Consider the following 25,444-nt stretch of genomic DNA (forward strand, 5'->3'; position numbering starts at 1 on the left):
GCACGAGAAAAGAAGGTCGAGGCGGGAAGAAATAGGGGTGGGAATGGGCGGGACAACAATAAGAGAGACGGTCCCTCTGTTCCAATCAAAAAAGTGGCTATTCCTCCTTCCCTCTTGCACTTTAGTAATTCGCTGTTCTCCACTACTGTACTGTATTCCTTCTGCAGAGAGAGTAAGGACGAGGGAAAAAAAGAGCTAGGGTTCCTCCTCAAGAGCTCCGCGCGTTCGAAAGGGGTAGTGTAAGCAAGATGGACGTCCTGGTTAACCAATGAAACGCAGAGATCTATTATTTGCCTTTAACCCGTGTTAGATGGTGTGTGTGTGTGTGTATATGCAGATCCCCCTCTACTTTGAAGCTCCCTCCTCCTCTTCTTTCCGTCATCTCTTGGAGCCAATAGGAAGACAGGGCGGCTTGGGGTGGAGGCTTTCCCCCGCCCCTCTCGCACGCTCGGAGGCGCCATGGGCTGAAAACTAAACCGAGATGGAATCTCCCAGTCTGAACCGGTTTGAGCCGGTTCCGAGTCTGTGGCACTAGAGGAGGAGGAGCGGGAAGAGCGGAAAAAGAAGCACCAGCAACGAAGGAAAGCGAGAGCCGGGGGGGAAAACGAAAGAGCGAGTGAGAGCGAGGGGGGATTGTGTCCGAGAGAAAGAAAAGCAGTCGCCCCACGCACTCGGTCCTTTGCTGCCTTTACCGTGTGGGGAGGGGCGGGCGAGCGAGGGAGGAGGAACTGCCGGAGGGCGCGCGTGTGCGAGGAAGCAGAGCGGGGTTCATTAAGCGCAGGAGTGGATTGGCAGGAGGAGAAGCAGAGGGGTTTAAAATAGAGGGAAGGGACGGGGCTAGGTATGGAAGCGAACTGAGGGAAAAGCAGCCCGTGCGGTGTGGGAGCGCGAGGAAAGAAAGGGGGAGGCAGCCCAGCCAAAGACTGACCGTCTGACTGACTCCCGAGAGTAGGGTGGTGAAAAGTGTTTGAGTTTTTAAAAATTTATTTAGAGACTCCCAAACAGGCGTGGGGGTCACCCAAGTGAGCATTTCCTAGCCTCCCCACCTATTTAATTTTGTAGTGGGAAGGAGTGTGGTGTGGGTGTGTTGTAGGCCCCTAAACCCTCCCCCAAATTGGCAGATCTCCCTTAACTTCAGTATTCAGCGTGGCCGTATACCTGTATAAGGCAGTGAAGGAGGCCCCTTAAAATCACTGTGTTTTAATATATGAAAAGTATTGTTTATGTGACGGGGGTGTAGGAACGCCCCCTACAACTTAAGGCTTTAAGGAAAGGCGGGAGAGTGAAACCGGTAGAGAGTTGCTTCTTGCCTGGAAGACGTGCCTCGAATCAAATCGCAGCCCCCCCGTGTCTCTTTTTTGGGGTGGTTGGAAAAGGGGGTGAACCTTGGGAGCACATTTGAATGGACAACCAAGCCCTGGTTTTTTGTATGGGCGAATTTGTAACTTTGAGTTTAAGAAACAGAAAGTGATTTGTGTGTTGTTGCCCTCTCGGCCCCTTTTTTGTAATTCACCTTTCTCTCCATCCCCATTTGCTAGTAAGTCGGAGAGTTGGGGGGAGGGGTGGGTGGGTTTGAATGACTTTTGGACTTCGTATGAAAAAAGAAAGATACCTTGCTTTTGTATCTGTGTTGCGGGGAGTTGAGAAAGAAGGAAGGCTGGACAGATCTCTTCACTCCTCCTCCTCGTGCTTTTTGGCTTTGCTTGGATTTCTTTTTTTTTTAACTGCTCCTCTCCACTACTTGCCTCTCTAGAAGAAGTAGTTGTGATACTCAATTAGGTAAGTGAGAGCTTTCAATTAATGGAAACACGTGCATGGGACATAAAATGGGAAAGGGAGGGTCCGATGGAGAAAGTTGGGGTATATAGGAAAGCAACCCCCGGAGAAATCAATTGGAACTTTTGGGGAAAGGGATAGATATGAAAAGATGTACTAGAAATATTGCTTTATGATTAGAAATTCTCAAATGCTTTTTAGCTTTTATTTGAAGTAATGGTTGTCAGTCCCAAGGCCTAAACTGTGTAAACGGTTTGTAAATGATCTCCTTGTCGTTTCTAAGGAAAACAAAAATGGGAGCGTGAAGTATGTGTATGGTGTAGTACGAAGCTTTTTCATAATATAGAGATATGAGGGGGTCATTCTTGAAGACTTGTGCTTGCAGCCCCATGGAAAGCAGAAAGAGAAAGGGGCGTGTATGGCAGAGACATAGGGCTTGAGTGGATGGCAGCTTTGGAGCAAGACGAAGTTCAAAGAAAGGATGTGGTGCTTGGGAAGTCAAAAATAAAAGTAATCAGAGAAGGAAAGTGTAGCAGGTCCAGCAACCTAGGCCATCCTTGGAGCATGGCGGAGCGAATGGAGCAAAGCAGCAAGTGTAGGTTAGGAAACTGGAGCTGGATAGTAAAACGTAAGCGGGAGAGAGAAGGGCCTGGCGGGAGATGAAAGGACCTTTTCTTATAGGTAGATGAAGGACAAGGCGGGAGACTGGGACTGGATAGAGAAAAGAACAAGCATTATCTGTGAATTATTAGGAGTGGAAGTTTCCAGAAATATTTTTTGTGTGTGTCTCCGTGCAGCAGTATTGAAACGTCCGCCTGGATCACGTGGGGGCCCTGTATAGAAAGCAGGGAAAGAGGAGGGAGGGGCTGCAGCGGCCGAGCTGCTCTTTGCTGGTCTTAGCGCGGAAAAGAAACGAGAATCTCTCTTAATGCGTGGTCCGCTCTTCGCTGAAAAATGCATTAGCTATTTGGGAAGATTATGAGAAGTCGCAGTTTGTCGCTTAGTTGTATGTCGGTAGCGTGGATGTCGCATGTTCTGCAGCGTGTCTGCTGTTGGCGAAGGGCGGCAGCCAAGGCCTAACCAATGGGTGTGTGTATGGATAAGTGTGAAGGTAGCGATCTCCCTTGGATGTACCCCATGTGCGTATGGTTTCTCTCTGTTTACGTTAGGGGTCTATTTTGGCGTGGGTTCTTTAATTCGCCAATTTTTCTGTTAATTTAAGTTAATTTCTTGTTTCGAAGAAACATTACCGAAGCGTCTGTGTATGGGGAGGGGCAGACTGCAGTCCTTAAATACTATATTTTACAGTGGGTTAAAGGTTTTTCATGTTACTCAGCTTATCTGAAGAGGTTTTATAGGAACTACCTGATTGTGAGTGTATATAAAACTTCGGGAGGCCTACATTTAGTGACAGTACACGGATAACTAAGGATGAATTAGTTGTGTTGAAGTTAATGGGAGTCAAGAAATTAAGTGCAGAGAGATAGCCATTCTTAAGTTATAGATACGTTAACATTGAATATTGGAGGATGGTTGTCCAAATGTATTTCAAGTAGTGTAGAATTCCCTGTTCAAATTATTTGATGTGATGTATACATATGTTATAGATAAACCAGATAGACATTATTTATAGTTAGTCGTTTTAATCAATATAATTTTTAAGCTTGCAATTTTAAGAGTGAAATTTTTTCAGTTTCACTAGCTTTTGCAATTAGTAAATGGGTACTTTACAGCATCAGCTTAAATTAAAGCATCTAGTTCTTACAGTGGTGAAGTATGTATAAACTTGATGTACTCTTGCCCTTTTGTATTGTCTATTAGAAGCAGCTAGGTCATGTTAATGAGATCATGTGGTAAGAATGCTTCTACTCCATTGATTAAGTTTATAAGATGGCAATCATTCATGTGACTACTTCTTATAAGCCATCATTCCTTGTGATGTGAAGTTAGCAAAAGGAAATAGATTTTTCTTAAAGGAAAAGCAAGTATCAGTGGAAATTGGATGCAAGTGCTGACTACAAAGCGTGTATGTGCATATACACTGTTCAAGAAATGTATAACCAAGAATGGAAATAGGGGTGTTTGTTGATACTTGGAACTAGGGAATTAAATACCTGAGAAGAGGTGACACTAAATATTGAAAAAAAATATATAACTTTTATATAAGGGATAACTATATATATAAGGGAAATTGTCTTCTGCCATACCAAGTAAAGGTGCCATTTCCAATAGCATAGGGAAGATTGAACTATATCTGATATGCTTAAACATGTCACATTTGGAAGAATGTACTTGGTTTAATTATGTTTTCAGTAGCAGAGGGTTTATGCAATTTGCCATAAGAGTGCTCTCTACAGATATTTGTAGTTCAATCATAAGGGAATTAGACCCACTGAATCCAATAGAGCTTTTTCCAAAGTGAATGAATGAGATTGCAGCCTTATTTTGCCAAATTAAAACAATCATTAACTGTTTAGCTATTATTTTTACACATTTTTATTATGAATTCCTGTAGAAAATTTTAATAGGATCATTTCCAAAATAATATAATCCACTGGAACACAAGTAAGGCTTAGTCATATACACCACCCTTCCCAATTTAGTATTCCCCAGATCTGTTAGACTACAATTCTATCATCCTCAATCAGTGTAATCAGTGACCATGTTTAATAGGCATCAGGCATTGTAACCCATATGTTTGGTGGGCATCAGAGGAAAGCTTTTACACAAATTTAATCTGGGAACAAATCCTATTTAACTTAAGTTAGATTTGCTTTTGCATAGGGTAGGGCTAGCGTAGACACATGTTCTTTTAAAGGATTCTTCCTTTAAAAGTTGGGAATCATAGATTTCTTAAAGTTAGTATGTTAAACAGATAGGCAACACTCCTTCAGCTTCAGATCATTTTTTAGTATGTTTGCAGAGAAGATAAATAAAAATGTGAGGAATGAGCTAGAGAAGCTGTAACTGCAGAGAAGCTATTAAAGTATAGGCTTGTTAATTCTAGTTTTCAAAAGTTGTTGCACTTTAATTTCATTTAAAATTAATTGGATTCTTTCTAAATGCAAATATTTAAGAAAGTGATAATTACTAAAATTCAAACTTAATTCTGTGTATATTGTTTATTGATTTGTTTTGTAGGAATAATATATTTTTATTTAAAGATAAACATAATATGGAAGAGAGTTCAATTTCCCACATCAGTAACTGGGTTCACCAGTTGTGTTCACGCAACATACAGTGCTCAAACAATCTGTGTTATGGTTTAATCTTATGGCCTGGTTCACACAATGCCTTGAACCAAAAACTATCCTCCCTACTTTAGCCAGTCTAGTGTTTTGTGCCAACCCAACTGCTAAGTAGAAACCCCATTTTTCTTTCCATTATCCCATTTTAAAAATCTATATATTTGGAATTTAATTCAGTCCTTTCAGCTATTTCACTTCATAGTTGTCAATTCTTTAAACTGTAATTATCTTTATAAAATATCTAGTTGAATATTTGAAGATATAACTTTATTTTTTTAACTTGATTTGTCTCTTTGCAATTTCAGTAATCTATGCCAGCAATTATGACAATGTTAGCAGACCATGCAGCACGGCAGCTGCTGGATTTCAACCAGAAATTGGATATAAATCTGTTGGATAATGTGGTGAACTGCCTGTATCATGGAGAAGGAGCCCAGGTAGAGTATATGATTGGAAACTAGATACCTGTTATGAGATTTAAGCGTAATCAGATCTGTAGAGGAAGAAACAGGTTGTTCTCTTTAAGAATGATCTTATAGTTTGACTTGTAAAGTAATAAAGAGACCTGAGGAAGCAGGAATATTGCAGTAATAGTATTCTATAATAGAATCATAAGAGCACAGATAATGGGGCTAATTTTTTAGAGAGAATATTTGTAATATAATCTACTGCCCAAGTTTAGTTTCAGTACAGATTGCATCACAATACTTGAACTGGAAGACCAATAACTTAAATTTTGGATGATTGTTCCTTTAATCTTACTGTCTGTGTGATCCAGTGAGGGTGAAGGAGGTATGGTCTTGCTCGCATACCTGGGAAGAATTTGATCCTATAATTCCTTAGGAAGTAGACATAATTGTTGGGTTAGTTAACCTGGCCACTTGTTTGTTAGATTGCTGTCCCTCTTGGTTACTGAAGGCCCCCTGGGAAGTGATATGGTTGGGTCCATCTGGTGGTGACTTCCTGTCTGAGAGAAGTGGTAATTCATCTGCCTTGGAATAGGCAATGATCCTTCTCAAGAAATCATCACTGGACCCAATAGACCTGGACAGCATTTGCCCAATTTCCAACCTTCCCTTTCTGGAGAAAGTTGTTGAGAAGGTGGTTGGCTGTAGTTCTGGAAGAAATGGATTATCTGGCCTTCCTTCATTTAGGTTTCATGCCAAGACATAGAATTGAGATGGCATAGATCACATTTGTTGATGACCTCTGGCATAGCCTGGAAAGGAATGGTGCAACCATCTTGGCTGTCTTTGATCCCTCAGCAGCCTTTGATACGATTGATCATGGTATCCTTCTGAAACCAACTACAGAGATTAGGAGGGGGGGCACTGTGTTGTGGTGGTTCTCCTTTCTCTTCGGCTTGACAGGAGGGGAGAAATTAAGTCCAAAGCTCTTGATCTGCAGGGTGCCCTGGGCTCAACATCTATATAAAGTTGCTGGGTGGGATCATCAGTTAGCACAGTGCCTGGCATCATGTATCTTGATCCCTACCTGACCACATGATGCTGTCAAGGTTTTGTCAAAGTCCCTAGAAGTTGTGGGGATCCAGATGGGGACGAACAGACTTGAAATCAACCCTAGCAAGTCCAAGTTGTTACAGGTACCTGAACCTCCCAGATCCAGGGACTTTCCATTTCTTATTCTGAATGGGATTCCAATTCCACAGGTGGAACTGGTTTGCAATTCAGGGATTTTCTTGGACTCTCAGCTTCTGCTTGAAGTGCAGGGGCAGCTGTTGACAAGAAAGCCTTTGCACAAATTTGTCTTTGTGTGCCAATTGCACCTTTCCTTCTTACAGTCACTCATGTCTTGGTTAGTTCATGTGTGGGGATTGTGGTGTGCTTTATTTGGAGCAGCTCTTGAAGATCACTTGGAAACTTCTGCTGTTCCAGAGTGTGGTGGCACAAGCAGTTATGGGAATGCCACAGTATACTCATGTAACACCTCTGCTTTGTGAGTGTCCTACTTTCCAGTAGGCTTCCAGATGCAATTCAAGGTGCTGGTTCTCAGGGCCCTTCATGTATAGGGCCTAGATATTTGAAGAACCATCTCTCTCCCATGGTTTTTGTCCATTTTATAAGATCAGACAGTCACATGCTCAGGGTACCATTCATTAAACATCTGATGTACCCAGAAAGTGTTTCTTATCTGTTGTACTATGTACCCTCTGGAACAGTATCCACCCAGAAATTTGAATGGTCCCAGTTCTGCTTTAATTGAGCCTTGGAGGCCTGGCTTTTTTCCCAGTTTGCACTAGGATGGGCAGTAGGCTACTTTGTGAGGATTCTTACGTCTGTTCCACCAGGATGACCATTTTCCTTTTCTGTTGTTCTATTTCTTTGGTTTTCAATTTGCATGCTGCCCAAAGCCATTGAGAAGTTGATGGCTTTAGATGAGAAAAAAACAAACGTTTAAAATTGCTAGTTGATGATTTGGAGCCATTATTCATGTTCAGGAATAATGAAGAATTTTCCTCAGTTACTGTTTATTTCCTTCTTTGATATTTATGGTAGTGAATAGGAATGGAGGGATTAACATTTAAAAATTCACTTTGCATTGTCCAGTCAAGTTGTAGAATAATATCCAATAAGTTAGGATTTATGACTTCAAGAGACAATCCATGCTTTTATATTGTGTACTTGGGTCCTCTGCCTCTAGATGTTAGGCTCTAAAGTTGGATGCTGCAAAACCTTCGCTATCTACCTCTATTCACATCGTAAGGTTCATAGCTTGCATCTTGAGAGCATCCTGTTCCATGTGTCATGCATATATATGCACAGTTTTGCTTTTCAGGTTGGGAATAAGATCTATAGAAGGGTGTATCTGTATTCCAAGTTCAGTGTTTTAAAATAGTTTTCACTTGAGTCTCAGAAAATACATTCTGAAAAGTATGTACAAATATTTCCAGATTTCCCAACTCTTATGTGTTTCTTTGTTTTTCAGGGGTTTAGTAAAGCTGTGTATGTGATCAGACATACTATTTTTTCCCCAGGTATAAGAAAATATTGGTCCGTTAATGCAACTGTTAGTTACTAACTACAGCAACTGAAGAATGCATAAACTTCTGTATTAAAATCTGTGATTTTTGAAACTGAAGTGGCTGTTCCATGTCTCAGCTATCTGAAATCCAGATAACACTATTGCAAATCATTTGTGCAAGCTTATTTGGCAGTTATTATTTGTGTCTTGATTTTTTAGCAAAGGATGGCACAGGAGGTCTTGACTCACTTAAAGGAACACCCTGATGCATGGACAAGAGTTGATACTATTTTGGAATTCTCTCAGAATATGAACACCAAAGTAAGTACATGATTTTTAATTGATTTCTTTCTTTCTTCCATTCAGACTTTGAGGAAGGTATCTCAATTTTTAGATTTAGTGTTGTTTAATTTTTTTGCTTGTTCCTGCAAATCTCTTTAACTTAACCCTATACTATCACATGGTATTTCCATGAGGTTATTGGTTACTTTTTCTTGTAAAAGGCTTGAGAATTTCTGAGTCACATGGGATTTGTGTTAAAAATTATGGTTTGAATATGAACAGATTTGAGTGTTATAACATTTTATAGCTGTAACGTGTCTTTAGATAATGTGTTTGGCTTTCATTTACATTGATGAAAGTCATATGCACATAACTGAGGGCAAGTACGTTCCTCAATTTTTTTTTTAGATTGGTATTACTCCATATAGTTTAAAACAGGCTAGGCACCCCAGATATTTTCTTCGGTTGGATACAATTTATACTTTTTTGAAGTACAGTTAAGCCATATCATCAGGATAGAGGCTGGCTGTAGTGGACATTTCTCAGCCTTCTGCAGTTGTTTTTGATCTAGAAATTTTAGCTGTTTAAATATAAATTGTCAAACATGTGAAAGTGGTTGTCATACAGCTGAAGAAACATGTGCATGGCCATGTTCTTTGCGTGCACACACATATACTTTGCTATACCTTGTTATAGTTAATGTTCAGCCATGCTCCAAATAGTTCCTACAGAATTTGGATTATATTTATCAAAGTCTTATTTTTAAAAAAAGGCTTCGTAAATTTTAGGACAAGGTTAAGAACTTCCTCAAAGTACTAAATTTAAGTAACCATGTTTGCCTGTTTGCTTGCCTGGTAAACTTTGCTTTTTATACTCACAGACATTACTAATGTTTAAGTTGATTTATCAACAGTATTTTTTAAAACTCAAATTTGTCTTGTGAAAAATGAGATGATTAGAGGAACAGAAAGAAAGCAACAGGTAAAGAATTCTTCAATTTACATAAATTGCAAATGATTTGGTGCTAAATTTATGCACTATGACATTTGGCTTTTATGCAGTCATTTTTTTTCTTAAAGCTGTTAACACTACCTGATATTAATCATAATGTTCCATTATGTTGATTGCTTGTAATAGGAAGAAAAGGGGTGTCTTCCTGTGCAACTGACACAGCTAGGCTTTGACGGCAGGCCTCCACAAGGTCTACCCTTTTGATTCCCTTTAACTGAATTCTGTTCATCAATTGCTTTTTTTCCTTGTTTTGGTTTCTTGGGTGGTGGGAGGGAATGGGTTGGTACATTGAATAAGTGTCCCGTAAAAATTTCTGCCACAGGGATCATGATACACAATTTTTGTCAATCTGCTGTTTCTGTCCCATCCTTTGTAATTTCCTTGTATCATTTATTTTGGAAATGTTTTTGAGACCTGGAGAAATACAGTAGAGCATATCAGAAGTACTTTTAAGGATGCTAGCAATATTTATATGCATAAACTTTTGTAGGTAGTTATGAGAACTTTTTAAAAAATATTGTGTGCATTGATTTTTTTCCCAAAAGAACATAGTTCTGTTAATTTTTAGAACTAAGTGTGAACACTTGCATAAGAAAAGTAAAGAAAAAATGCTTGCCTATTTGCTTGCCCTGCTTTGCATATATATAACTAAATGTGCACATATGTTTATGAAAAAACTAGTATCATCCTTCAAGCCGCATAAGAATATAGTATTGTGGGCTTTTCAGAATTTGAACTAAAATTATATTAATGATGTGAGCTGTACAAAGGCATATAATACAGTTTTCTTGTAAATAAGTCCTTACTATTGGAGTGATCAGTTGTAGACACTTTGAGGAAACTCCTTAGCTAAGTTCCCATGCGTTATATGCATAAGTACCCATAACTGCTATGCAGGTTTGGAGTAGTATCTCATTGGAATGGAGTAGTGTGCCAATAGCCTCATACCTGCACTCTCACCTGCCCCAGAAGATTGGGTGGAGTTTTGGAGGGCAGAAGTCTACTCAAGAGATGTTCTAAGTGTCTTTCTGTATTAGTAAGAAGAAAGCGATGCTCCCTGCCATTCTGTGTGTCTAGGATCTTGCCGCAGGATGGCAATGGTGGCTATAATTTTGAGCTATAAAAACTGTTTAGCCTTTTGTGTATCCCTGTGGTAGTCAATATTTGAAAACTTGTTTCTGCAACTCCTAGATCTGTAACCAGCTACACTGATGGGTATCCCTTCCAGGGACAGAAATTAATGCTGGAAACCAGTTAGTCTTAAGAGAAGTGGAACTAATATTAAAGCAAGAAAGATACTTGCACTGGTTTCTACTGTACAGTTTTGATTAGAGGGAGTTATCATAACAGGTGAAGTCTTGTCATGACACTCTGCTGTTCATGTCTGGTGCATTGGCTGCTATGGATGCTGTTATTTCATGAATGCCAGCACTGTTCAATAGAAATGTTTGTTCATTTGAGATTTAGTCTGCAGTACAAAGAAGTTACATGCATTGTGGGATAGAAGAAGAAACAAGAGCCTTGCACATTGCCAGAGATTTGCTTGCTGTTTCTTTGGCACCAGTTCTGATTGCCAAGAAAGCAACCTGCTGTTTAGTTTCAGATGTAGTTATTTTTCTTTTCTTTTTTTAAGTAGAGAGACCTGCTGAAGAAAAAGCAAGCAACGGTCCACAGCTATCGATAATGTTTTTCCTCAGCATTCATAGATAACTACAGTACTTTAGATTGCAGCTACAAATTAAAAATGTTTCACCAGCTTCTGCACTGGAAGTAGAATAGCTTATTAGTATCACAGAAGTTTTTGTGAATTTTAACTTCATACAAACTTCCCTGGAGTTCTGAAAGAGATTAGAAAACAATTTTGAGGGGAAAAATATAAGCAAAGCTAAAACAAGTCTCAAAAACTTTTGGAGGAAGCACAGTGTAGTTTGGGACAGTCTACATTGTGCTTATTCATTTAAAATAGTCTTACATGATACCTCTGGCTGAAATTCAAATTACCCTATCCTGTATAGACACTAACAGTCTTGAAGAACTTTTATTCTCGGCCAAATCTTGACCAGCCATCTTATTACTGAAGCCTAAGTTTGCCTTTCAGGTATTGCCTCGCATCTTCTCACTATCAGCAGCTCTTTGACCCCTTTTCCTCCTGTCCTGTGCTATTTCTTTAAATATATTTCTATTTCTATGCAAGTTATGATAGAGGTCATAGTGAACATTTTTATGCTGATATAGAAGGAATAAAATGGGTTGAAGAATATTCATTCCCTACAAATGCATTGCTTTAAAACATGCGTTGGCAGGCTTACCTGGAAGGTAAAACAACCTCAAGGTATATATGGAAATGGTGAACTTTTGACTGAATACAAAAGTTAATATTGAAAATATAGATATGGCTGTTATAGGGGAGAGATTATTGTACCTTGAAATAAACCTGAATTGTCTTGCTGTTCTTTAAGAAACACACCAGTTAATTCTTAGAAAGCACACCTTTCTGAAAGTGTTAGTGGATTTAATGTTAAGCCCCAGTCTTAACAATTCAAGTGACAGAAAGCCCATAAACACCCAAGTTGCTAAACTTGGTTGTATATTTGGAAGTTACAAGCAGTCATTTAGGCTACACTTTTTTGTTGACTGCTGATTTTCCCCCTAAAGATAATTAATTTGGCTTCGCAGAACATTTTTTATTCACTCCCCTCTGGTGTGATCACGACCAAACAGCAGGACTTTAGAATAGCAAAGGAAAAGACAAGGAAAATGCATGGGAAAAACTAGTAAATGGGTGATAGATTTGTTTTTAATCAACATAATCTTAATATTAAGTGTGAATGATGTCAGCTCGAATGAGAATCCTGAAAGTTGTTGTTAACTATGCAGTATATTCACATATTTCACTTCTCCGATTTTCAGTATTATGGCCTGCAGATCTTGGAAAATGTGATAAAAACAAGGTGGAAGATCCTTCCAAGAAACCAATGTGAAGGTAAAGGCTTCTTTTCTGATTGATTGGTAACATGACTATTTAAGATGCTGATCTCATGTTCTTTTTTCTAATCATTTTATACTGGTCTTGTGTGGTCTGTCATATGTAACCAACCACTCTCAATATATTGGGTGATAGGAATCTATCATAGTGTAATGCCAGATTAACGTTATTTGGAATAAAGCTATTACTTGCAAGATTTTAGTGTTGTTTCTGAGTTCCAATTTGTCAAAAAAATTAGAGTTCAAATGAGTATTATGCAATCTAATCTAAATGCGAGTATTACATACCTATTCCTCCCTCATTAGTTAGTTGCCAGTTGTACTGGTGATAGGCAAGCTCCAGGTCTACTTGTAAAGATGTGTGTTTGGCCAGTGAATGGTAATGATTTATTTCGTTCTTCTTTTCTCCTCCTCCATTGTGCCCACATGTAACACTTGTTTATACCATACCACTCTGTTAAGACAGCTGTTTAATACTGACAAATGAATTTGTAATAGAAATGCCAAGAGTTGTTGCTTTAGAAATTACTGATGTATAAAACAAGTCTTGATTAAAATTGAGCCACATATTTTTCTAGCGCTTTGGAGACATAAGCCAGCAGTCCCTCCAAAGCATCCTAAGTTGTTATCAAATTGTGTAAAGCCATCATATTCCAATGTTATCCCTTAAGTCAGGCTTTCCCAACCAGGGTTCCATGGAACCCTAAGGTTCCATGAGAGATCACTAGGGGTTCTCTGGGAGGTCACGATTTATTTAAAAAATTATTTCGAATTCAGGCAACTTCACATTAAAGAGGTAAGTTTCATTCTTTATTTTTAGTTTAAAAACACTGTTAATGCATATATGTAGCCCTACACATGAAACCAATATAATGATTTTGTAACTTCTGGCCTATATTTGGCCCTCAGTGTGCAGGGGTTCCCTGAGGCCTGAAAAATATTTCAAGGGTTCCTCCAGGGTCAAAAGGTTGAGAAAGGCTGCTGTAAGTTATGGGAAAGATAGAGTTGATATTTGCAGAATGTTCATTAAAAGGTTCTTGCTGAACAAGAGGCTCCTATATTGGTGGCATGAGCAATTGGGTGATTATACTAAATGAGCTTACTTCAGTACCGTCCAAAAAACTGCTTGCTACCTTGCATATAATGTCAATTTTGGGCATTTAATCTGGCTTCTTGATTAATTGAAGTTAGAGCAGAAGGGCTGGCACTGACATAAGTACCTACATTATAGTGGTATACTAGCTCCAGCAAGTTAGTGCTGGAGATGTCAGGTTGAGCATTGATTAGCTAATGGGATTCAGCTAGTACATTAAATAAAAAATAGAGTTTATGGTATAGAACCCAAGGCATCTGCTTTAAACTGGAGTATACTTTTTGAAAGTTTATTTGTATTTATTTGTATATGTTCATTAACTTATGTAAATCCTTCATATGAACATATTTATAACACAAGTGATAACTAGAAGTAGAAATAATGAAGACTCTTGTACATGACAATGATTATAAAGACTTTTAAGGCAAAGAACAGCCAGCAGATAAAAGTTTGCTGTTCTGTTGGGGGACAACAAATATAGGGATAATTTGTATGTTCCTGTTGTCAGATCCTAATATCACCTTTATTTTATTTAGAACTTTTAGATATGTTTAAATGTTTTCAAATCATATCTACATAGCACTTGGGAAAAACCCAGATAAATGCTAACATCTTGCATCTTATCAGAAAGATATGGGAGCATCTCTGCTTTGTTCAAAAGGAAGTCTGCTGATCAGATACTCATGTTTCTGTATATTTGCAAATAGTGTGGCCAAGGTTTTGGCAACTGAAGATATACAACTAAAGTTCTTGTATTTTATAGAAAGAATGGTAACCCAGTAATGCATGTAATCTTTACATGTAAGAAGTGTGGTTTGGAAAGATTTCTGCCTGAAACCTGGAGAAGCTGCAATTGGTAGATTATATTGAGGTAGAACCAGTGGTCTAAATATATCAACCACTAGATTCCAGTGCATCACTCCAGAAGAATATATTGTTGAGATTTGAAGTGAGTGTTAAATCACTAGACATATTAGAATTGCTGAGAGTTCAGTCTGCATTTTCTATTATAGTTGCATTTGGTTCACCAGATTGCCAAGAGGTTGCTGTTAAATATCTGGTGGTAATCCAGGGGAAATGACAGGTGAAAGGCATTAACTTTAAACTTGGTTGTGGACTCCACCTCTCCCCACCCATGTTTGTAAGAGGGAGGCGGCACTGACTATGTGACCACCCTGTGGCTAATGATTATGGGAGACCTCTGCAGTCTAAATAAGAGTGCTGCATGAGTGATTTGGAGTTTTGGGTAAATTGGAAATCTGTCAGGTGAACTATACACATTGAAAGGATATATGGACTACAGGAAGCACAATCTCCCATGTCACGTTTATCTGAAGAAAAACTCAGAGCATTGTTGCAGGACTTTGCCATGACTTCTATATAATAGCAAAGGATTAGTTTTCAGTATTTCTTTGCTGTCATAATAGTGGTTGCCCAGAGTTTTTCAGACTAGGAGTCTTGTTCCTTTACTAGTTTCCATGGCCAAAACACTTGAATCTGTGTTGAGTTTTGTTTCAGTGAAATGCAGGCTATCCAGAACAGTTTGCGTTTTGTTCTGTTAAACTATGGCAAATTCCAGCTGATTTAATGGAACTTTTATGGTATAGCTCCAAATAAAACATTTTTTTGATTTGTACAAACCATTATTTGAGGCTATATTCAGAAGCTTCGGCTGGTGCAGAATGCAGCTGTGCGGGTAGTAAATGGAGTCAGATATTCAATGCACATAACATCACTGCTTTGTGAGCTGCATTGGTTTCCAGTCTGCTTCCGGGTGCAATTCAAGGTGCTGGTTGTCACCTTTAAAGCCCTTCATGGCTTGCGATTGGGTTACCTAAGGGACTGTTTTCTCCCAGTTGTTTCTGCCCATCCAATTTGATGTAGTAGGTTGGGTATGCTGCAGGTCCCATCAGCCAAGGAATGTCAGTTGGCAGGAACTAGAAGGCGTGTCTTTTCAGCCGTAGCGCCTGCCCTCTGGAATATTCTTCCTACAGAGATTAGGATGTCCCCGACCTCGTTGGCCTTTTGTAAGGCCATGAAGACCTGGTTATGTGCCTGGGTCTGTGGCCCCGAGCATGGGAATGCTCGGTTTTCTTGGTTATATTAAAATCTATTGGTGGGCATGTATATTTATTCTGTAATTTAATTGTTTTAATTGAAATTGTCTTAATTGTTTTATAGTTTTTATTGTAAGCCGCTCTGAGTTACTTGCTGAGAAAGGCGGCTATAGAAATCACATAAATAAATAAAATATAGTGTTATATCTGCCATTAGCACACCTTGTCCAGATAGTCTTTAGAATAATAATGATAATAATAATAGGTTAAACTTGTATACCCCCAATGACTCTGGGTGGCTCACAGCAATCAAAGAAATTACAATAAAATCAATAAAAGATGGCAAGCACGACAGACCGGATGGAATGAAACAAGGAGTCTCACTCTCCCTCGCCAAAGGCCTAGGCAAACAGCCAGGACATCACCACTCTTTTGAATAAGAGTGGGGGCCATCCGGATTTCGGGGGGAACCTCATTCCAGAGGGCAGGCACTGCTACAGAGGTGTGCTTTCAGGGTCCTGATAGATGACATTCTTCAATCAAAGGACCCCAGAGCATGCCAACCATACAAGATTGATATGGTTGGGCAGCTATGATTATATGGTTGTTTATGGTAGTTATATGGTATTACAGTCCATTGCCTTACAATTTTGGGTTGGGTAAAAATTTACCATGCTTCCCTGTATCTTGCATATTAGCAGTCTAAAACTAGGGCTGTGCAGATTCAAAGGAAAAACTGATTTGGAGTGCATGGGTATGAGCACATAACATCTTTCTGCAGCTCCTTAAACCAAATGCATTTTAGACCAGTCATGCAATCCCAAGAAAATACATGCTTCAATTAAGGAGTTACAGACAAGTACTGTATGTGCAAATGATCTTAAGTATCTTTTTGTTCTTGAATTCAAAACTTGGTAAAGTTCCACATTAGAAGTTTCATTGCTTATCAGGTTGTTCTTGCCTGCATTTTTTCCAAGTGCCTGGGGGCTGTGGGGGTCTGGATGGGGAACAACAGGCTTCCAACTGAACAATGGTAAGACAGAGTGGCTGTAGATTGATGGCCCCTCGGTTTCCAGGAAGTTGTCTTCTTTGGTTCTGGATGGGGTGGCACTGCCCTATTCGGAACCAGTGCGGAACCTGGGGGTCCTCCTGGACTCGCAACTCCTGCTCAAAGAGCAGGTGGAAGTCGCGGCCAGGAGGGCCTTTGCACATCTTCAGGTGGTGCGCCAGCTATGCCCGTTCCTGGGCCAAGATGCCCTCTGAACAGTCACTCACGCCCTTGTCATCTCCCATATAGACTATTGCAATGCGCTCTACATGGGGCTACCCTTGAAGAGTATTCGGAAGTTTCAGTTGGTCCAGAATGCAGCTGCACGGACAGTCATCGGTGCTGCAAAATCAGCCCATGTGACACCACTGTTACGCAAGCTGCATTGGGTACCAGTTTGCTTCCTGGTCCAATTCAAGGTGTTGGTTATTATCTTTAAAGCTCTACATGGCATGGGGCCAGGCTATCTGAGGGACCGTCTCATCCCCATAACATTGACCTGCCACGCCCGCTCAGGCAGGGCGCGCTACAGACCCCATCAGCAAAGGAATTTCATCTAGCGGGGTCCAGGAGGCGAGCCTTCTCTGCAGTGCCGCCCACCCTTTGGAATATCTTACCCCTGGAGTTGAGATGGGTCTCCTCGCTCCTGGACTTCCGGAAGAAATTGAAGACCTGGTTCTGCCGCCTTGCTTGGGATGGGGAGGGTAACAGTTCCACCTGGGGGTGGCTGGTGCCATAGCACCTCTTATTGATTATGGTTCCACCTCCGCTTGGATTTTGTATTTATTTTACTATCTATATTTTTAACTATAACTTAGGTGGACATGTTTTAGCTTTATTTTATTGTAAACTGCCCAGAGTCCCCCATTGAGGGGAGATGGGTGGTGACATAAATTTAATTAAATAAATAAACCACAATTTTGGGGGAATTATTTCTTAAGACGTAATTAAGACTGAATTGTAGAATTTTGTGTATAAAATTAAGATAAACATCCAGTAATGTAATGATACATGATGATTGATGATGATTAAATTATAGGGATTAATAGTCTTGGCAAAACAACTCTCCAGAGCACATGAGTGTAGTCAGAATTGTACACTGTTCTAGGAAGTTGATACCTATTTAATGATTATCCATAAAGCAAAGTTAGAAGTTTCAGATTTTGATATTAAGCTTTAAAATGCCAGTTTCAGAATCTTACATTAAATTAAAAGATATTAACTGCAGTAAGTACAATGCACATTAATAACCTATACATCTGTATGTTTCCCCTCCTAGATTACTTGCATTGCTTTAGAGTATTGTGTTCTATTTGCAACATACAAGAATATCACAGCATTTTGACTTCTAAAGTGTTTTAGTTACAGCAATGTATAACATTACTAAAATCTGCCTTCACATGTTTTTCCTTTTTTGTATCCTTTTTTAAAGCCATGCTATCTAGGAATTTTCTGCCAAACAAGGCAATGTTTCAGATGTACTCTAATCATCTTCTGTCATTTTCGTTCTGCTAGTCAAATTACATATTTTTAATGTGTAATTGAGCAGATGAAGGTAGCTAAACCCTGTGTTTGTAGTAAGAATATTAACCATACAGAATATCTATTTAGGTACTTGTAATACTAGTGGTTTTGTCTTGGAGAAAATCAGAAATTGCATATCAGCCTCACCAACATAAGAACGTAGTTAGCTTACAGTACTAGCTAACTTTTAAATGGTGTTTTTAATTTCCAGTGGTAAGTTTCTTGCTTATTTCTGGCAAAATATGTTTGGCTAAAATGCTTTCCATATTTTAAAGAGATTTTTCAGTTTTACTTGACAATGCACTTATTTTAAGTCTAGGTATATTTTTACATTTCTTTCTCTTTATGTGGTAGAATTGGAACAATAAATCAGAAGTGATTTGAGCAGTAATTTTATTAGCTGGTTGCCTTTAGCAATTATTAATTTGTACTTTCGGAGAATGATAAACATTAAGTTTCCAATCTCAGTAAACTGATTTACCAAGGTAATGTGCTCTGGATTAATTGTACTGTCAAAGTCCAACTTCTAGATTTTTCCCTGTAAGCAAAGCAAAGCAAAGCATTGCCATAATATCATTTAAGAATAAATTTTATTTGTTTTCCCTATGGGTAGAATCATTTCTATAAGAAATCAAGAGTAAACAATAACAAATTTAGTGGTCAGTGAGGCAATCCATTGTCTTGGTAGCTGATCTGGACTGAATTCTTTATTAATAGGAGTGTGTATATTTCCAAATACATTTTGTACGCTTAGAGCCAAATGTCATGAAATTCTTGATTTTTGCTTTAAGGGATTTAAGGTGGTAGAATGTATGTAGATGATATCTGGCTTTGTTGGCCCTATACTAACTAGCAATGTTTGTTTGTTTTTGTTTGTTTTCTATAGCTGCCCATCTCAAGTTACTCTGGGTAGCTATAGAATATGGGGTCTCACCCTATTTTTATTTATTTATTTATTTAATCATATTTGTATAACCACCTATCTTATGTAGTGACTCTATATAATTAAAATTATGTAATTAAGAGCTTATCATGTAAGAGGCTATATAATAACCTCTTATATATTATCATCTCTTAATTCTTTATTTTAAACCTGTATTTTAATTCTGAAATTACATTATTTTATATTTCCAGAGTTGCATCATGACCCATATGAGGGATTTTTTTAAAATGTGTTTGAAAACCTTAACTTGTTTTTTTCTGTTTAAAAGTACATCTGTTCTGAAGAAAATTTCTTTGATCCAGATGAAGGGTTTTATCTTACTGATGTCACTGTAGATGTTTTATGAATAAAACAATTCACTTTAAAACTTATTTTTGTCATGCTTCATTGAAAAACCTTTATTACCCTTCCAAAATAAATTACTTCGGCAGATTCACACTTACAGTAAACTAACTAGATAATTTTACCATGTATTAGAAATCCTGCAGAATCTGAAAAAAAAACCCTACCTTAATCACTTAGGCTTAAGTGCAGTCATTGAAAAGTTTTTGGAGATGTTTTTGTGAACATCTACTGAACCACTACTTCTGCTTTTCTGTACATCTTGCAAGGCCTGAGTAATAGTACACAGGAACAGTGAATCAGGTACACAGATATATGCTTGGTTATGGTAAATTTTAGCTAATAGTTTTCTCATGGAAATGGATTTGTATCCCAACCTCCCCCCAAAAAATACTTATTTAATTCCTTTACTTCCTACCACTATTCTATACATTTCTGTCTGCTAAAAGAAAGATCAAACTTAAAAAAACAAATTTTCTTCTCTTAATACTACACTTATTACAATCTTAATCATGTTAAACCTAAAACCAAACATTTATTATTTATCTTATTAATCTCAATCCACATCATTAAAGAAGAATAACAGCAAAGAATAACATCAAACAAGCCTTAAAAGCAATCCAAATAAACATTCTCAAACCTTTAATCTGCTTTGAAATAAACCAAAACATTCACATATTTCCAAAATACACGCAGGGCATTTTTCACAAAAAAAAATCAAACAGCCCAACTGCCTCCCCAAATGCTCCAACTTCTCAGCAAAAAACCTCCCATGGATAACAAGCCCCTCCTTTCCACAACATTCCATCAGAGCAACAACACTTACAGTTTGCAGTTTGAGTCCCTTTAATTTCTTCCAAACATCTTCTGATATTTTGACAAAAACCTCTATCTCACTGTTAATAGAAACCTTTGTATCATTGTTGAGATCTTCAATTCCTTCCACGATGTCCCCAGCCAGATGCCACATTTCAAAGCTAATATTTTCAACAATGTTCGAAATACCTTGTATAATAACTTGGCAAGAGTCAGAGAGAATCTGTTTAAGGTCTTGATGGAATTCTGAAAAGGTCTGCTTGAAATCCTCCATGTTCCAGGCAGTAGATTATGGTGCCCCCTTAAGTATTTAACCAGGGAAGGTAGAACGTAATGGAAAGTTTCCAGAACTGTTTATATAAGTAAAAAGCTGATTAGACACAGTTCCCCTGGGAAAAATAGCAGGAAACTGAAGATTCAAAACAGCAGATTCGACATGTAGGAAAATTTTAAACTCTTCAAATTCAATACAGAAATAATAAGAGAGACAAGTGTTTACTTTCAATCCTCTATATTTGGATGGAAACAAGCCAAAACTTAGTAAGATTCTTTTTAAAAATTAATGCCAAAAATAACAAGCACCAAAAGAGATCACTTCGCCTTGCTATAAAAAGGGTACATAAACTTAAACGAAAATATAAATTGGGTGATTTAGAAATGGGGTGGCCGATCTTAGTGTCCCTTTAAGGCTACAGTGGGGCTTGGAAATGTTGACATCTCAGCCTCCTGTCATCTCTTGCCAGGTTAGTGTTAATGCTATTTGCGATCTTCTGGCTGCAAGGTGACGTTCGGGAGTACAAATAGGATGATTCCGAGCGATTTCTATCCATGAAAATGATCCAGGGCTTCAGGAAAAGCCTGCCTGAGCCCAAAAAAACTGCCATGTTGTCAGATCTGCCCACGGAGCCTGTGAGCACAGCTATTCAGATTGCCATCACGATAACTTGTACAATAGATTTTTTTTTTTTTTTTTTTGGTGATTGAAATCTAATATCCTTTCCTTTAGGTTTTTTTAGATCCTTTCTCTAGGATCTTCTCATATTGTTGATACAACAACATATTTAAGTGGAAGGCAAGACTAGTAGTTTGAAGAAGCATGTGTTAATGCAGATGCTACATGAAATATGGCAGAATATTAAAAAAGACGGCTATATTTCTTAAAAATCAAATTTTTAGCTTTCACAGCTAGAAATGTCTATGCTGGCACAACATACTTATCCAGATCCATGTTTTGGGTTTGCACTGCATACTTAACGTTAAACTAGCCATATGGACCAGGTTTATAAAACACTCAAGCTAAAATGTGGTTGGCTAGTTTGTGCTTTAGTGTGTCATACAAACTCAGCTTTGCTGTGAGTTTTCCCAGATTGTATCTTTCCAGCAGCAGAAACTAAATGGGTCTTCTGGATTCAAGGAGAACTCAGTTGAATTATTGGTCTAAAATAGCAGGGCTTCTTTTGCTTTTTCTTGAGATCCATAGGCTTAGCTATGACATTTCTGAAATCTTTAGAATACATTCATGTGAAAGAATTATGTGTTTAATGAAACATCGGTGGCTATAAGGAATGTTAGAATGGATTTTCAAATCAGGAGAAGACCATATGTTAAGTCACTAATTGAAATTAAAACAAAAGCAATATCTTAAAGAATTTCTTGGGGCTAAATACAAATTATGTAAGAGGGGAAGTAAGTTGTGAATCTTAGAAGCTTTTTAGTATAAGGCTGAACAGCACTGACATTAGAGTGTATGGTAATTGTAGCAATTATACTGTATATTATAGCTGAGCAGCTAGATTGTAATGATAAAAGATACTCTAAGATGAGGAATACGCTATTCCTATTTTGAAAATGTGCAATACGTATTCCATGAATTCATTATGCATTACATAATATGTGGAGTATTTCCTTTTGTCCTCTATCTTTTGCCAGTCAACTTAACTGAATGAACCCTAGTTCTAATATTAGGTGAGATCAAGGAAATGCTTTTTTGCCATCCTTTTGCTGGACCATGGATACATTTAAATTTTAGGCCACATCCTGATCTCTAGAATGGAATTTATCTTTATCATAACTATCTCTCATTTGGTTGAGGTTTTAATTAGTTACCACATTATCCCTTAGATTCTATAGCAGTTCAGTCACTCTCAGTGTATTTACAAATGCGTTTGGTAGGAATTTTTGAAAAACATACATTTTAATTCTAATTCTAATTCTGTACTCTCTGTGTAGAATTTCAATCTTAAATATTCTGGGATTACTTGTAATCATGGCAACTTCACTGTATACCACTAAATTTGAATTAAGCATGAAAAAGTTAGCAGTTATTGCTTCTGATACGGAATTTGGGGGAACATTGTTTATATTCTTTCATAAACGGCTTGTCCCATTTATTTCTACTTTGAGCTTTCTGTCCTTTAATAATAGTGACACCATGACTGTTAAATTTTTTCGGGAGTCTTTAATGAGGGGTTAATCTATAGCTTTTACAGACTTCTATTGGAAAAAACTCAAGCTGCTACTCATGAAAAAGTTGGTGAAGTAGGGTTTCCCCTTGCCAAGTTCATGCTGGTAGTTCAACAAGATTCCTTTGGAGTGGACCGGCTCTTCAGGATTCCTCTCCAAACAAGGGGAGAGTGGACCGGCTCCTGGCGAGTGGACCGGCTCTTCAGGATTCCTCTCCAGACAAGGGGAGGACTTGGGATTGCTCACAAGTGCTCCAGACAGTTGTTCTTTGCAGTATAGTGGTCCAGAAGGTTTAGAGCTTTGAGAGACGAGGGAACGCCATCTTTGCCCAAACCGCAGTCAGTGCCTTTATGGACATGGCTTGCATACTTCCTTTTCTAATCACTTTTAGAAATTGCTTATTAATTGTTATCACGAAATGGGTGGTAAAGAAATATGACAGATAAATAAATAAATTGCTTTTCAGCTACTAGGAACCTTTGGATCAACATTTTTTACAGCATCAGGTGAATTTCCTTCAATCCTTAGCAAAACAAGATTTAAATAGAAATTTAAGGACTTAATTTTTTTTTTAAATAAATAGCAAAAGGGTGATTAGAATGTTGATTTTGGAAAGTTACAAATGGACTAAGGGTCCAGATGGATTTGAAATAAGATTTTGAAATTAACTAGAATCCTTCCTATAGAAAAACGCTGTTGTTTTGAATTCTTTAAAAAAAACATAGTGGGACTTTGAAGGTTGGACACTAGAGGGAACCAGAAGGAACAAGAGATTAAAGGAGAAGAACACTTAAATTTGACTTACTAATACAGAACGGAGCAAAATACCTTAACATCAGACATATTGAAGGGTATTTTTGAACAATAGACACAGAAGTTAATTTTAAGAGTGTGGAGTCCTTGATACCTGAGCTACATATATTCTCTTCTATTGGTAATTTGGTAATTATATGTTATGAAAGAAGAACAAGATTTACCGGACAAGACTGAGACTGATCTGAAAATGGATTTAAAAGCGACAGGCTACAAGAATGATCTGGAAAAAGATGTTACACTGGCTATACAAATGAAACCGACTGATATCTTAATAATTAAAAGGGATGTACGAAAAACAAACCAAAAGAGTGACTTGGATATCTTTCCTCTATTGGATTTACAAAAGAGACTTGTTAAAGTTATGAAGAATTTTGTGAGAAAAGACAAAGAAAAAATGAAAAGAAATCAAGTTCTATGACATTATTTGAAGGAATTAAAGATCAAGATTGTTAAAAGTAAAAGGAAGGAATTTAAAGTTGGTCTAGTGGTTAAGATGCCGGGAGGCTGTGAGTTCTAGTTCCGCCCTAGGCATGAAAGCCAGCTGGGTGACCTTGGGCAGGTCGCTCTCTCTCAGCCCAACTCACCTCACAGGGTGGTTGTTGTGGGGAAAACAGGAGGAGGAAGGAGTATTAGGTATGTTCGCCACCTTGAGTTATTTATAAAAATAATAAAGGTTGGAGAGAGCCAGTTTGGCCTAGCGGATAAGGTTCTGGGCTAGAAACCAGGAGCCTGGGAGTTCTAGTCCTGCCTTAAGCATGAAAGTTGGCTGGGTGACCTTGGGCCAGTCACTTTCTCTCAGCCCAACTTGGTGCACTGTAAACTAGCCTCCTCATGGTGCACCTCAGGCAACGTGACTTGTCACAGCTAAATATACAAATCTGGCTACTGGACCTCAAAAGGATTTCCCAGCAAGAAAAAGCGGCATGAACACCAAACTGCTATGCCATACAATTAAAAAAAATGGAATAAAAATAAATGCATTTGATCAAGGTTAAAATAGATATATTATCTCTGGTAATCCTTAATGGACTTTTGCTGATCAGGACTGAATGGTGAGGTTTTAAGGATTTGTTTATAGATAGATGAGATATGGGAAGAAGAGAACGTTTGTTGTATTTTAAGAGAAGGTGATGTTGTTGTTTATTCATTCAGTCGCTTCCGACTCTTCGTGACTTCATGGACCAGCCCACGCCAGAGCTTCCTGTCGGTCGTCAACACCCCCAGCTCCCCCAGGGACGAGTCCATCACCTCTAGAATATCATCCATCCACCTTGCCCTTCGTCGGCCCCTCTTCCTTCTGCCCTCCACTCTTCCTAGCATCAGCATCTTCTCCAGGGTGTCCTGTCTTCTCATTGTGTGGCCAAAGTATTTCAGTTTTGCCTTTAATATCATTCCCTCAAGTGAGCAGTCTGGCTTTATTTCCTGGAGAATGGACTGGTTGGATCTTTTTGCAGTCCAAGGCACTCTCAGAATTTTCCTCCAACACCACAGTTCAAAAGCATCGATCTTCCTTCTCTCAGCCTTCCTTATGGTCCAGCTCTCGCAGCCATATGTTACTACGGGGAACACCATTGCTTTAACTATGCGGGCCTTTGTTGTCAGTGTGATGTCTCTGCTCTTGACTATTTTATCGAGATTTGTCATTGCTCTTCTCCCAAGGATTAAGCGTCTTCTGATTTCCTGACTGCAGTCAGCATCTGCAGTAATCTTCGCACCTAGAAATACAAAGTCTTTCACTGCTTTGACATTTTCTCCCTCTATTTGCCAGTTATCGATCAAGCTGGTTGCCATAATCTTGGTTTTTTTAGTTGCAAGCCAGCTTTTGCACTTTCTTTTTTCACCATCATAAGGCTCCTCAGTTCCTCTTTGCTTTCAGCCATCAAAGTGGTATCATCTGCATATCTGAGATTGTTAATGTTTCTTCCAGCGATTTTAACTCCAGCCTTGGATTCCTCAAGCCCAGCATGTCGCATGATGTGTTCTGCGTACAGGTTGAATAGGTAGGGTGAGAGTATACAGTCCTGCCTTACTCCTTTCCCAATCTTAAACCAGTCCGTT

The 25,444-nt window shown here is 38.4% G+C and overlaps 1 protein-coding gene across 4 annotated transcripts in view; it reads left to right on the top strand.

The window, feature by feature from the left end:
* The first annotated feature begins 1,575 nt into the window (after positions 1 to 1,575).
* The window catches only part of XPO1 (exportin 1), a 66,344-nt gene continuing 42,475 nt past the window's right edge, over positions 1,576 to 25,444 (top strand). The window contains exons 1-4 of one of the 4 annotated variants that reach the window (XM_063301039.1): positions 1,576 to 1,779; positions 5,330 to 5,461; positions 8,226 to 8,327; positions 12,210 to 12,282. In XM_063301039.1, the coding sequence (XP_063157109.1) occupies positions 5,336 to 5,461; positions 8,226 to 8,327; positions 12,210 to 12,282 (301 nt within the window). In that variant the 5' untranslated portion in view covers positions 1,576 to 1,779; positions 5,330 to 5,335. Of the gene's footprint in view, positions 1,780 to 2,745; positions 2,916 to 5,329; positions 5,462 to 8,225; positions 8,328 to 9,152; positions 9,270 to 9,425; positions 9,490 to 12,209; positions 12,283 to 25,444 lie in introns of those variants that run through there. The other 3 variants (XM_063301047.1, XM_063301061.1, XM_063301053.1) reach the window with 3 other exon arrangements.

This window comes from Candoia aspera, chromosome 1 (genome assembly GCF_035149785.1).
Source record: "Candoia aspera isolate rCanAsp1 chromosome 1, rCanAsp1.hap2, whole genome shotgun sequence".
Taxonomy (NCBI): domain Eukaryota; kingdom Metazoa; phylum Chordata; class Lepidosauria; order Squamata; family Boidae; genus Candoia; species Candoia aspera.